The 15,581-nt window shown below is 39.5% G+C and overlaps 1 protein-coding gene across 4 annotated transcripts in view; it reads right to left on the reverse strand.

The window, feature by feature from the left end:
• Positions 1-15,581, reverse strand: part of galnt18a (UDP-N-acetyl-alpha-D-galactosamine:polypeptide N-acetylgalactosaminyltransferase 18a) — a 172,106-nt gene that overhangs the window by 11,570 nt on the left and 144,955 nt on the right. For 2 of the 4 annotated variants that reach the window (XM_046038108.1, XM_046038106.1), the window contains one exon: positions 4,165-4,329. In XM_046038108.1, the coding sequence (XP_045894064.1) occupies positions 4,165-4,329 (165 nt within the window). Of the gene's footprint in view, positions 1-4,164; positions 4,333-15,581 lie in introns of all 4 variants that reach the window. The other 2 variants (XM_046038107.1, XM_046038105.1) reach the window with 1 other exon arrangement.

The following is a 15,581-nucleotide window of genomic DNA, read 5'->3' on the forward strand; positions in this document are numbered from 1 at the left end:
TTGACAAACCAGATGGCGAAACAGTTGTGTACCTTTGGAATATTTAAACCCAAAAGGTTCTTTCATATCACACCACACACGCAGAAAGTAATGTTGGCAGTTCACAAATATGTCAATAACTAACAAAGTCTGATAGTAAAGTCAGACAAAGCCTTCCAATTAAAAGTTTCCAAAATGTTATTGACTTAAGCCACAGCTGTGTGTGCAGAGTGTAAAGAAAACACGAGCCGGTATTTGCAGTGTTCACAATCTCTTAGAAAGTAGCTGCTCGTCTGGGAGCAGTTGTTATAAATTACTGATTATAATGAATTGAACATGATCCAGCATCAGTGAAACAGAGCAGAGATCTCTCATAAATAGTACAGTTTAAAGAGCATCTATCCTGTATTACGAATAAATTATAACCTAAATGATACATGGAAAAAACAGTGACTTACATGTGTGCATAAAGGATGCAAGCTACATCAAATAACTGTTATATTCAGTGCTGCTGTTCACTTCTCAGTTTGGATTTGTAGAGTATGTTGTGATCAATACTCAGAACTGCTGTTTCTCTTGATGTCTCAACTTTGATCGCATTTGCAAGCGAACCATTCTCGCTCAGCAAGCTCCATGTGTACGTCTGCTCTTTGCTCTGTTGTTGTGTTCTGTAGAGAATCTAATGAACAGTGCCAATGTGCTCAGCATTTGTGAAATTAAACTTTTTATTGGGCTACCTTAAGGTAAGTGGCGTCTATCAAGGGACAAATAAAAGCCGAGCAACTAAATAAAAAGGTGATGTAAGAAATCCACTGATGTCAGAAAACACTACCAGCTTTCGGGCAGATTTTTGTGAGGCAATTTTTTTTCTTTCTTGATGCCCTTCTTTCCCACTTTCCCCCTCTCCTTCTCTCTATTGATGGCCGTTCCATTAGGGTCAAGCTCAGTTCAATATTGTAAAAGATTTTCTTATCAATAATTCACAAATACTGACTTGCCTGCTTCACATGAAACGCTGCCTCCCTTTCCAGCCCTGCCTCTCTCCGACTCTTTCTTTTTCTTCCCGCTCCTCTGTTGTTCTTTTCTTTTTATTTTCTCACCCTGCCTTTCTCTGGCTCTCATCTCATTAGCCCTTCTGTCGTCTTCGGCCTGCATCTCCGAAATTTTCTTCTTTGTCTGTCTCCACCTGTATGTTTCTTCTTTTGGCCTCCTTCCTCTGTCATCTCCATCTGTGAGTCGCCTCCTCAACCTACACTCTTTAGAGTCTTCCTACACTTATAGCTTTAATGCTAAATAAATATAAATGCATGCATAAACACAACATATAAAAACATATTTTTAGTAATTTCTGCTGCTTTTGACTAGAATCTTTTTGGTTTTTTATTGATCTACGTTATTGATTTTGTGTTTGCATAATTTCAGATGGATGGCTAGCTAACCACGCCGTCTGCTTTGCAAACCACCACTGTCTTGTTGTAGGCCAACAGTGTCAGCTCCTCTGACGATAGCCTTTTTTAAATAATAATTACTGGTTCTTTGGTATTAAATTACGTTTGAAACCATCCCCATAATTAAATTTGAAAAGTAACCATAATTTTAGGGTCACCAAAGGCTAATCTGCTATAGCGTCCACCCTGTTAAAGGCCAGCCAACAATGGGTGACAGTTAGCATGGAAATGACTATACTAATACAAATACTATTACTAATGTAGTGAAGCACATGGGACGACAGTGCAATGGTGTGTTTGATCTGACTGCTGTTGATGTTTACATAGGCTGCTAGCATTCTGATTAGCATAAATCACATTGCATATGATACCTCTACCACGGCTAGCATAAATCAGTGGATGTGCCTGAGTCATTAGTCATGTTAGCAGTGTAAGTGTCTGATTCTTTGCTTGGTTAAACAATATCCCACTTAATGTACTGACGCTCGTACATGAAAGACTCAAGACTTTCCCCTGAACGGCTACAAAAAGTAAAACTGAGCGTATGTACCATTGAAACTGTCAAAATGAAGTTAAGCTGCGCTAATGAAATTCTTTATATTTAGAATTGATCAAATTATTACATACGTGGGACAAATTAAAGGACAAACCTGAATAAAAGAGTGGAGAAACACATAAAATGCAGGTCTGTTTGTTTTTAGTCTATTTGAGCTCAATGTTGTGAGCTTGTTCTGCTGTCCCTGAGTGGCAAAAATAATCAATTGATGAAGCTGAAACAAATCCAAGCTTTGCATCATCACTGTGGCTGTTGCCGAAAGATTTGTTTTCACTGAAGTGTATTTACAATTTAGCCTTTTAAATCAGTAGCTACAACATCATAGGGATGCGTTGATCCCACTTATTCTTTTTTAAAATCCAATCCTGACATCTAAAGTCAAAGTTCTTTCTGATAGTGTACAGACTCCATACTAGTGTTTTCTTTTCTTACTGTATGTTTTGCTCTGTGAAAGTGATTGGGATTATTCCCCTATTCATAAGAAAGCATGAGACTGTTACTACACATTACTTTTTAACTAAGTGGAGACGTTTATATACAAACTAGCTTTATAGACAGAAATAGGGCTCTAAAGCTGATGATACACGGGGCAACTTTTTGAGCAATTTTGCTGGGCAATCTTGCTGGTGGCAAGTCCGACTATGTTTTGAACGGATAGCGGTGGTGCGGGGAGGGTGGCGGAGTGATGGGGGAAGGGGATTACAGCAGTAATCTTTACTCATTACCATTGATGGCAACATTGTCCAGCACCATTGCTCTAAAAGTTGCTCCGTGTATCATCAGCTTAAAAGCTTTAGAAAGTTTAATTTCTTATATTTTTTAATGACAGGGATTAAGAAGTTGGTCATTTGTGATCATTCTGGCTAATATCAACCCTGCTTTTAATAAGGGTAGCACAGGTGCAGATACTGATTTGGTGTCTCACTGGGGATTCGACTGATGCATCACTAGGGACGGATAGAAAAAGAGAAGGAATAATAGAACAGGATGAGACAGATTTCAACCCTGTGCTGCTATTTGGTATGCACACTCTGTCGACTCTCTGGCTTTTAATCCTTTTTCACTGATAGGGAACAAGTTTGACCTGAGAAATGTGATCAAATGTTGAACTTAACTGTATTTCATTTCACTTTTCTCCTTCCCTTTTGAATCTTTCATACATCGAACGTTTCATCTGCTCTGTTGGAAAAGCTGGTAGTTCAGCATCAGGCCTTATTTGACTTTTCCAACACACTTTTTACGAAGAAAATGGGCTTCTCTTTTCAAACGCCCATGGGGATGTGCTTAATGGGTTTCATTTCTTTGACTTCTGACATAACTTAGAAGTGAGATTTCTGATTTTGGCCGATGCTAATTAAAGGCAGATTCCCCTGCCAGTGTGCCCAGTAACTAGTAGTAGTTGACGGATGACGAGATACTGTTCTCTGAGGACATTGGAGGATGGGGTAGCGACAGAGAGGAGGAGAGAGGAAGGATCGGAATGATAGTTAAGAAAGCCTCTTATTCAGTCTGATGTCTGGGACAAAAACAGTACAAACACACACACACACACACACACACACACACACACACACACACACACACACACACACACACACACACACACACACACAGAATGTACAAATGCACACACACAGACTAGAGATGCCTGAGGCATGAATACAGTAGTGTCTTCTTTATACTAATTATCCAGCTCCCTCTACTTATCTGTCACATTTTAAGACAACATTAAAAGTGTGAAGATTAAAAATAAGACAGAGGGTTGTTAAAAGTCAGAAACTGTGGATGTGTGAAAGCTCATTATCCGACCGGAGAAGATGTGCTTTTAAAACGCCCATCGCATAAACTGGCAGAAGAATGATCCACGCTCTAAAAAAACAGAAGAGGTGCCTCTTTGAGTCTGAGACAAAGTGGAGAGGAAGTGGCACAAATCTTATGCCAGTGAATTGGAAAAACCGCTCTAAATTCACAGAGCTTCGGTCCAGCAGACAAGAAACAGCAGGAAGTTATGGCTACATACAGAATACCAATTAGCAAACCAGTAAGATCAAAGGCACAGCTAAGCCGATCTGAAATGGGTAAAATGTCACAGCTGGATGTCTTTGTTGTGCATGGAGGGTTTGGCTGCAAAGACTGCATTGTACATGTACAACTGTGGTCCTTTGTTTGAGTGTGGTTTACCTGAGTGAACGTCCAGGTGAGCTTCATATGCTTGGTGGCTGCGTAGCTGCACTCCAGCAGCCTGGGTCTGCTGTTCACGTCCACTAGACACTTGTTGTCGTCATCGTCGATCGTCGGACTCAGCACCCCCAGGTGAAGCTGCTGAGAGCTGGTGTAGTACACGTTCTGCTGGGAAACAGAAACAGGGACTAAGAAGGGAGGACTTTTCCAAACGTGTTTGATGAGGGCTTTCAACAGCCTCCATCCATCCAGCCGTAGGAGCTGAAAGTAAGACTCCTCTCTCCTTAGCTGTTGAAAAATGGGGTAAAATCCATCTTCTTCAGCGTGCATTGTACGATTCACAAAATCAAGGTGTGTTTTGTGAGAATGTCTTAACAGAGCAGCTGCAATTTTAATCTCCTAAAGTTTTATTTGTATGCAAATGATTTTCAGCAACATCAAATAATATAAGGAGAACTGATTTCTGGGTACTACACGTACCGTATTGTATGTTCGCAGCTTAGAATCACTGTTGTTATAATATACCTCAAACTTCATTCCTACTACTTCGTCCTATTTTCAACTTGCAGTTGGACATATTTTCTTTTAGTTAAACCTGTGATTTTTCATTTTCCATTCTTATTTTATATTTCTATGCTTCTTATTACTAACATTTGTAACATGGTGATCCAGTTGCACCTTTTGCTACAGGTTTTACAGTTTTCTTGTAATTCGAAATGATGTAACCGGCAGCTTGTATTTTTATTCATGTGTTGCATCATAATTTGTATTTTGCACCATCCTTCTAATTTTTGGCTTTTATTAAATTTTATTTTGCTATTACTTTATAACATGTATACACTGTATACAGATTCAGGTCAAGATCTCAATGTGTCAGACAACAAAGCAACCAGCACATAAACACCCACCAAGCTATGGGGTACTTTCAATAGTTGCAAATTACATTTGTCATTTGTGATATCCCAGTCTGCTGCTTGGTTGTCTACTGACCACCCACACCTAAGAATGCTTTTTTTTTTTAAAGAACTCTGACTTGTTACATTCGGTGGTTCTCAAATATGATATGATGAGTTAGTATGGCTGTCGATTTTAATGTACACATTGACAACCTCTCAAATTCTCTTGCTACTAACTTACGTTTTTTTGGGCGATTTTTGCCTTTATTTGATAGAAAGGCTGAAGAGAGAGAGAGAGAGAGAGAGAGAGAGAGAGAGAGAGAGAGAGAGAGAGAGAGACAGACAGACATGCGGTAAGGTATGCTCTACCTAGTAACCTAACACACATCCATTACTACTACTTGGTTAAAATATTACCAACTCTTAACCAGAACACATATAATACTTTCTATCTCTAAACATCTAAGACTGAAGAAGAGCAACGTATCTCTTGTCCTTGACTGTCTTGGCAATGGCTTGTTCTTATCTACCCAGCTGCCTTCATGCGCCCACAGAGAAAGACAGCAGTATGAACTATTGCTAGAGAGACAGAGGTCATTCCTCTATGTTTGCAAATGACCTGAACGTGACATGTGTATGACCTGTTCCTCACTTCTTACCCACACTGAGCCCCCTTAGGAAAATTCCTTCACACCTACAACACCAGGTCCTTTTCTGCAGCTAACTCTTGCCCTCGGATCAATTATAACATTTATCAGCAAAAAAGGGAAGTTAGAAGAGTGGAGTGTAGTTGGAAGAAATCTAAACTCCAGACAAATAGTAGGCAGAATTTTTCCTCCTCCTCCTCCTTAGCAAGGCTACTCTCTAAGTGATTCTGCATCTCTGCTCTTTTCGCATTACTTCTTCTGCAACAATGAAATTAAAGAACCATTGCCTTGTCTGACGATGGATGGGGAGGGGCTTCTCTCCTGCCTATGTAGTAATCCCAAGGAATAAGGGTTTGACTCCCCTTAGGGTTAGAGTCCCTAAGGCCCCCATCCACACTACTGCATTTTACTATGTTTCACCACCCGTCCGGACTAAAATGGCGAAAATGAAGGCCTAAACAGACCCGTTTTTCAATTTGAAACTCCGGAGGGCATTTTAGTGAAGTCGGACAAAAACGGAGGACTTTAGAAACGATGACGCAGATGCTCAGGCCTTGAGTTTTTGACTTGGTATTTTCATTGAAATATTATGTACCGTGCAAATAACACTTATCTGCCTACACTTGTACTGCATGTCGCAGTTAACCTAGTCTTTTTTCCGCTGCCATACTGCTGTGCTATATTCAGTAACAGTCCCAGCTCGTTATAGGTCCATGCAAAAAAATTCATGTTTACACCGCCCAGTGTAAGTGAACGGCCACTAGAGGTGTGGTTTCAGTTGTTTTAAAGTAGACGGAGATCAACTCTGAAACGCAGCTACAACGCTGTTGTTGATGGAGATCGTATTCGTTTTAATTCTACGTTTGTAAACTAAAACAGAGTAGTGTGGATGGGGCCTAAGCGTTAAAGGGTTAGAGTCCCCTTAGGGTAGAGGTCGGCAATAGGCAGCCCGAGGGCCAAAACTTGCCCGCCAGCAATAATTTCTGGACCGTGGCCAGATTGCTTTGATAGCAGAAAAATAAGAGAAAGACAAATCGATAGTGGCTGGTGCTGAAATAGATCTCAGTCATGACTAGGGATGGGGATCGAGACCCGGTTCCAAAAGCACCCGGTTACAAAATTTCTCAAAACCCGAAAATCAATAAGGTTCGAACTTATCGATACTGCTATTGAGACTTGCGGGTCCTATGATGTAACGTTATGTCTTGAGCATCAAATCTGATTTAATTTGAAACGCAATGGATAAGAAAATCATCAGGCTGCAGTCTCTGCCTGCTCTCTGTCGGCTCCCACACACACACACACACACACACACACAGCGGCAGCAGAGCGAGAGGCTGCGCCGTCGCGGTGGAATACGTTGAGGTAAGTTAGCTCCAAACTACTGTAACGTTAGTTGATGACAGTTACGCTCGTTACTGTAAGTACGTGCAATAAAACCTTCGCAAGTAAAAAGTAAAGATACTTTATCAATACACCTGTCTGTAAGGTAACGTTAAACATGTAGAAATGGTTAATTTAATCTTCTCTGTCCTCAGTATCTCATCCTGTATATTTTATAAAAGCACAGCTAACGCTAGCTTGGCATTAGCCAAATGTTACAAACAAGCTAAATAGAAAGCTGTCTGTCTGGAGCACAGACTGGTCTGTAGTTTTAAAAACTCAGCTGCTGGCTGAGACAAACCAGCCGCTCCTCCTTCTACCTGGTAACGTTACCTGCAGCCAGCGAGAGAGGAGGGAGTGATACAGACTGATGTTGTTCTTTCTAAACGCCACTCACTTACTTGTGATGTCAGATAAAGTTATTGAGTTACTTTGCTGTTATAAACATTAATGTTGCTCCTCTAGAAACAACATTTAGCTGTATTTAAAATATTAAATTAGAAACAACCAGGCAGTTAATATGCACACTTCAATATATTTTTATTTATCGCAAGTGTTATGTCATCTGAATATATAACGTTATCGCACATTAAATATTTTCCTCATACCCTGCAGGCCTACCTCATGCCCGTTGGGTCTGGTCTTACTAAATAACCATCACTAAATAATAGTAAAGTATCCATAGTGGTATCGATAAAGAATCGGATCGTTAAGCAGTCTCAATAAGGGTATCAATAAAAATTAACGATCGTCATCCCTAGTCACGACAGCTACAGTTACTGACACAATCACTTCCTCTTAAGTGATTGTACCTCCAAAATAAAAGCACCAGAATGTTTTTTGCAGCAATGCTTTATCGAGCTTTATTGAGAGCTTTTACTTTGAAGAGTTCCGAAGGACATTCAAAAGAGACTCTGGCTTGCTTGACGCACCTCTGAAAAAGCCATCAGTAAACCTGTGATTGGATTCCCCTGAATTTCCTCGCGTCCATAGGTTTATGAATGCGGATCAAACGGCGGGACGCGCACACACACTGCAGCACATGCTTTATTGTGAGCATGTGCAAAAGTGTCCTTTTAATCATTTTGTTTAACAAGGGGAAAAAAATATCCACAGTTATTTGGAATTGATCTTACAACCTTCCTAAGAGGAGTCCCAAACAGTACAGACTGAGCTAAACCTGCACACGAGTATACAAGGACCACTTGTGGAGCTCCTCAACTCTGAAAACTTTCAAGCACATTTTTGTTCTGCCATCACTTTTCATAAAACATATTTGAAATCTACACAGTTGATTTCTCACCTCAAAACTTCTCAGAAGTGGATTTAGTGACGAAATAACGTATGAAAATTGTAAAATATAAAACTTTCTGTTGCTGGACTCTGTCTGGTGCAGTGATGCTGTGTTTTCACGTCACATTTTAGTATCACCTCAGCTCGCTTGGAACCTCGATGGAGGTGATACGAAAACAAGTACCTGGCAGCAGGTACAGGCAGAACTTTTCCCCAAAACCCCCCCCAAAAAGTTGAGTCGAGCTGGTACTATGCAGTCGAAAAGGGGCTAAAGGAGTAAAATAAGCACAGGTGAGAGACCTGCCTGTTTTTATTTTTGTTGAAATGTGCTATACAAATAAATTTGCCTTGACTAATCCAAGACAGGATGGGCCGGAGCTAGCGGGTTAGCATGCTAACTTCAGTAGATATCTCTGGAATACATAGATGTCTTTGACATAATGTCAGAGCTGATGTAAGTTCATTATTTTAATGTGGCCAGATATTACACATTTTACCAAAACGTCAAAGAGACACAGGTTCCTCTTTAATACCACTCTGCTCATCCTGCTTGTATCTGCCTCCTCAACATTAGACTAAAACTCTTTTGTCTTCCTTTGTTGGCAAAATCCACTCCAACTTTGATAATGCTACGGTTTCCTTCTACTGTCCCACTCTTTTGTCTGAGTTCTCCCCTATCTCTCTACATCATGAGCCAGAGGCATACACAATTGTATTGTCAGCATAAAAATTAAAGTTAATGTGAGACGATGTAAATCTTGCTAAACGCCGACAGCTGGGCCCCAACTAGCAGTAACAGTATTTCCATTTATTACCACTTAAAGAAACCAACAAACATGTCTCTATGTTAGGTATGGTGTGTTTAATTCTTGTTGTAGTTGTGATAAAGCCATTGAAATGATCATCTGTCATGGACTGCAGTGTATGTAGTTTGTAAGAGTAACACAGTACAAGTACACAAGAGTGATTAAGTCCACAGACTTTTCTAAAGATAGCTATAAAAGCTACATAAACATTAGTTACTGGCCATTCTAGACCAAGTCAGGCTATACCTGCTAAACCCCTATATATTGAGTTAAACAATGGTGTGTTTTATTTTTTAAAAATCGAACTCTTCATTTGTAAGAGGAAGAATGTGTTATTTATTTTGTAGGTCATTAGCAGCATGGAGTGCTGTATGTATGCTAATTTTTGAATGTTAAGTGTATTTTTTATACGTCACCTGCAAAATTTGCCAGGTCTTTCTAAACAGCATTCTCACTTTAATGTTGTGAAAATAAATAGGCCACCTGTAACTGATCTAATTAACAAGAAAAACAGAGAGTACAGAAAAAAGGAGGAGGAAATACTCAGTGTCAAGTAATGAAGGAGGGAGAAGAGAGGTCAGAGATTGAAAATAAGACCATGGCTAAATATTAGCTGAAGAATTTTTGCATACCTGAAAAAAACAAAACACAAGGACATGGTAATGAATGCAAATGTTGGCCCAGTTTTGAAGCCTGCAAAATATCTACTGAGGTAAATCAAACACACCTTGTATAGTTTAAAAATTCAAGCCATAAAGTTAGACATGCATTTCCCCGAGTTTGACAGAGCAGCAGAAGATGAGACAAAGAATCACAGACAAGCTGACATGAGTAAAGCAAATGAGGAGGATCAAGGTCGGAGTGAAATCCAAACAAGCAGAAAAAGTTTAGAACAAAGAGTAACGACAGAGTAAGCACAGAAAAAGCAGTGCTCAGAACAAAAGAGCGAGTGTGTGGAAGCTCTGAGGAGGTAATAGATGAGAATGATGACCATCTTGCTGGAAGAGGACATGTCTAGATAGATCTGTGAACCAGCCACAGAGCTTTTAGCCTGCTGTTTAAAAACACCCAGAGACAGACAACAGCAAAGATTGATGTGTGCATGCGTGTATAAATGCTTCAGACTGAAGATTGCTTTCGCTGTATGTGCATGTGCGCTAATAAGAGCGATTAAACTTGCATCTGTCAATAGATTGATGCTCAGCTGCCAACAGAGGGCTTAATGCTATCTCCTCTCCTGTCACGGCTTCTTAAAACCTCTAATAGAAGGATTAGCACAGTGCTGTGTTAGACAGATCGCAATCTCACTTGACAGATGTACACATTAACAAGCATGGACAGAAGAAAGCCCATAAGCTATAGCTGATTTTCTGGTGTTTAATGTCTGCCTTCAGCATATGACATTTCGATCTGAGCAAAATCTTTGTGAAGTCAAACAAAAACACTTGCGGTTAAGTCATTTCAAGCACTACGTGATGTATTTTAGATATAAATACAATAGTTGTTTACTGTCACCATACAGCGCAGCACCACGCATCTACTGTACAGCTTATGTCTACATGTTGACATCTAACCGAGGACCATAGTTTAATCCCTAACGCCGTCAATAATTCATCATATGGGGAGAATGAGTCTGTGTCAGAAAATGGCACGGCAGTGTGCCCATTAGATTTTGAGATTTCTTGTTTGATTTCTCAAGTCATATTACTTGTGAAAATGAAAATTTTGTCCTGTGTGTCAGTTTGAAAGCCAGGTGGTTACCAAACACAGAGACGGCTCTCCCATTAAAAAAAAATATTGTCAGTCGTTTCAGTATCAATTATGAGTCTTGTCTGTTAGCCATAGGGAGGAGGTGGGGGTAAATCGATGGGTCAACAAAACATCGGGCTTAAACACAAGAAGCCGCTGTTTGTGTCCGGTGTCCTACTGACAGTTGAAGTTGGTTTCTTTTAACCATGACCGTGGTCATTCCCTGAGCATGATCTTGTAACCATGAAAAAGTAGATATTTGAACACAGTCCATGATCTTCCCCTGCACTTAACCAAGTAATTTTTATGCCTAAACCTAAGAAAAGCATAACCATTAGATCAGTAAACAATTTCATTTTTGAAATGCCGATGGTGGCGTCAGATCAGAAAACACCTGTTTGTGTCGTTCTGGAGAGCATGGACCAACAACGTCTGTACTTCTCTCTATTGAGTAAAGGTGCAAAGGAGTAAGGAGGAGCAAATTAGTGTACTGCAGTGCCTCCTGTTGGCTAGTCAGAAGCAGTAGTGGTAGAACAGGGGATTTCCACATGGCCAAGTAAGCCAGGTGAACAGTGGAGTGCTGTTGCCTTCTCCTGCTGTAACTCTGATTTGAATTGTTGCCTAGGACACTATTTGTCCGTAAGTATTTTATTACCATTTTTTGCTTTTACTACAATAAAAATAGTAGCTATGCTTTTGTTTTGTGAATACTGTAGTATTATAATATTGATAGCTAGCATAGCTAGGAGTTGTTAGCACAATGACTATGCAGTTTTCGTTTGTTCTGGTTGTGTCTGTATTGGTTATATTCTAATTTCTGTTTACCATTTGTGCTTTTGTTACAGTTTTACAGTATGTGATACTTCCTTAAATAACCAAGAAAAGTTATGCCATGAGTTTATTGGAGGACTTCACACTGTTAGCTAACTGTCTAGCATTGAAAAACATGCAACTCTTTGCGAGGACAGTAAAACGTCTTTTGTGGTTTCATTTGAAGAACAAAAACATTAGGAATCACCCTTTGGAGACTGAACATCCAGCACATTTCACGTCATTTGCCTGAAACAAGATGTTGTTTCAAGAAAAGTTTTAAATGTACAGACAGACAGACTAACCAAAAATAACTGAATAGTCAACTGTAGAAGGCAAATTAATATTTTGATATCTTTTGAATAATTGTACAGTAGTTTTTATAATTGTAAAAGATTAATGTTCTTTTAATAAAGTTAAAAGTTAGAATGTTATGAAACTAGTCAAAAACATTTAACTGAATACATCAATAAATAACACAACTGCTTAAATAATTAAAATTGAATGTAAAAAGGAAAAAACGCTTTATTTCTTTCTTTGAAATTCCATTTACTATGCAGTATATGCACTGCCTGGTATGAAAGTTACTTTCAGCCAGGTAGCTACTGAAAGCCTGGTGCTCAGTGTGTTTAGCTAAAAGTGTTCTCAGTTAACATTGCTAGCCACACAGTGCTGACATTAATCTGTATGTATCACTGATGTTACACAAACCCTGATCCAGCTGTTGGGCTCTGGACATCCATGGACACGCTCATATATTATAAGAATGTGAAATGTGTGGCTGAAAATGACAAATGCTGTGTGGGGAAAATAGAGAGCAGAAACATTATTAAAAAAAGACCCAATAAATAGAATTACTAAGGAGCTAAAAAATAAAATGAAAGGACAAAGCTTTTCTCTTCTTTGAACAACTGACTGGAAGTTAAAGGAAAAGTATAAAGCTTTATATTTCTTTGTAAGTTTTTAACCACTTACATTATTTACATGTTTACTATATTATTTATGGATGCCCTCAGTTGAGAAACAATTGTGAGAATCAACATTAAATAGACGTACATATTTAAAAAGATCACTACAAAGACTTATGAACTTTAACAATCCTAAGATAATGATGCAGTTGACCTCTAACAGCTACATCTGATTTGGTTGCTACCTGGATGTCTTTGTTTCAGTATCAAAATGACCATACGCTCTAACTGAAGGCTCCTGGTGAGCTTATTACTGACAGCTAGGGGACGGGCTAATCACTGGTGTTTCCCTCAGCCATCTGCTTTGGTGGTGAGAAGACAACACAAGTGTGCGGGCGCACACACAAACACACGCACACACACACACACACACACACACACAGCTGCAAAGTTGTCTTAGTCCATAATGAAGAGGTTCATCCAGACGAGTGGAGCAGAAAGAGGTAAAGGATGAGAATTTAAAAGAGAGAGCAGACAATGTGGTTATCCCCAGAAAAGCTGTTATTTATAGATACAGATAACAAACTGACAAAAAAAAATGTTCTTGTTCCTACTACTGTGCATCTCACACACACACACACACACACAAAAAGAGAGAGAGAGAGAGAGCGAGCTCATTATGGTATCCTACACTGATCAGATTGGTCCCCAGTTTTAATAGGCTTACAGACACAGTCATTTTGAAAATGGATTACTTTAGTGTAACGACAACCGTTTCAATATCTCCATTTTACAACCGGCTTTTAATGGCCCGTAAAATTAACCGTCTGGCTTTTCTACATTCTGCAGCTTGTGGCAACTTTTGCATTTTTTTTCAGTGAAAGTAGAAGCTTGTTGTACATTCACACCTTGAAATACGATTCTGTAAAGAAGTAAGATAGGATTTGATCCCATGGGGAGGTTTTGAGTGTTTTGCTTTCCTGCTGATGAAGAGAAAACGACAAACACATTCCCACAGATCAATTTTGTCAAAGGTTCAAGTTTTTTAAGTCCAGTAATTGGGTTTCTCTGACAAACACACACTTGTACTATTTGTCAAAAGTTTTTAAAGTCTGGTAATTGGTTTGCCTTTTCTTTGTATCAAACTGTCTCCCTGGTGAAATAACTCTGTTTTAAATCATTAATACACTACCAGCTTCCACCAAATGATAAATCAAAGTCTCTTTAAAGTAAGAAAAGTCACTGTTGGAGAAAAGCTTTTCTCTCTCCCAAGTGGCGAGGTTGTGTTTCAAAGTTTAATCTTTGATTACATTTGTTCTGCTGCTTGGTTTCTCGTTATCAAGGCCTTCTGCTACAAGAATTCCTGCAGCTTGTTCATTTCTGCCTTAACTTACTTACAAGTTCAATATCCTGGTAATTTTTGCTGTGTGGACACTCACACACACACTCACACATTTATATTAAAGTACTTGGGAGAACTCTTATTTACTGCATTCAATCTATAGTTCTAATCTTCGACAGCTTATCAGCGTGACATGCCTTAAAAGTAAGCTCCTAAAATAGCGTCATAAAGAAGTGAGGGCCGGTGTGAGTGTCCTAACTTTGCAAAAGTCATATAGGTCCTCACAAAGGTAGAAACACGAGAACACTCACACACACTGCTGCCCTGGTAAATAGCCTCAAAGGTCTAATTTTCAGACTTTATTGATCCAGCCACAAACCAATCTTCTTAGCAAGGTTGCCCCAATACTGAGGCGCAGATCAGATTTCAATTACCTGCTTAGTCTCCACCACAATTTCTCGCTATTTTGTCAAATAAATATTGTCACCCAGACTTCTTGCATTGGCCTGAAATTAGCCACAAAGCCACATTAATTTCCAATAATTGACCAAATGTGATGTAGAGACTGGTTTCCTTTTAATAAACAGTCAAGGATGTGTACACAGCCAGGCGGCAGAAAACAAATTCCCATCAAAGTTTATTACGGACATTGTCAGCATTTAAAAATAACGCAACTTGCTGGAAAGCAATGAAAATACTTTTCTGAACAAACATTTGTATGGGATACTTGCTTTTCTACAACTTGTTTACAACATCCTGCACGATGAGAGGTGACTGACAGCTGTGAAGGTGAAGACTAGTCTGGACCACACCAGTTAGTTAGCCGTTATGGTGAAAAAGGAAACAAAACAAGACAACAGCCTAAAGCACAGCGATGGCTTTTCCTACCTAGCTCTACATTTAACAGGTGACTGAAAGGGGACAATTAAAGCTAGCTTTACACTTGATGTAAGGGGTTTATAGCAGTGCTGCTACAGTTACCCATGGTGAAGGTTTTAAATCTTAAATAATATCTTATAGCACTACTCCACTCTAAAATTACTAGCTACTACAACTAAGTGATGTTTTGAATGCAGTACAGTTACCTGTAATAGAGTATTTTACATTGATGTGTTGCAACTTTGTGAGTCTGCTCCCCCTTTGAAAAATCTTTCTCTCCTATTCAAATTATGTTTCCGGTAGCAAGAAAGTGCTTAACTGAAAGTGAGGACATCCCCACTGTGCTATCTTTCTCAATCTCTCACTCTCCTCCTCCTCTGCATGTCCTTCCAGGCTTTCCTCCCTCATCTGTTTCAAGTGGCTAAAAAGGAAATTGGCGAACATTATGCACCACTGATATTCAGCAGTTCATCAGGTGTTCAAAGCCATATCCATCCGTCCCATTGGACACGCACACACTCAAAGAGGGAGAGAGAGAGAGAGAGAGCGCTCATTATGGTATCGTACAATGATCAGACTGGTCCCCAGTTTCACATGCACGCACACACACACACACACACACTTGCATTTTGTCCCCAAAAGGAAGGCGAGTCCCCACGATGTGACCGTGTAAACAGATCCATGTCCCCCTTTCTGTTCAGAAA

The sequence above is a fragment of the Micropterus dolomieu genome, linkage group LG22 (assembly GCF_021292245.1).
Source record: "Micropterus dolomieu isolate WLL.071019.BEF.003 ecotype Adirondacks linkage group LG22, ASM2129224v1, whole genome shotgun sequence".
NCBI classification, from domain to species: Eukaryota; Metazoa; Chordata; class Actinopteri; order Centrarchiformes; family Centrarchidae; genus Micropterus; species Micropterus dolomieu.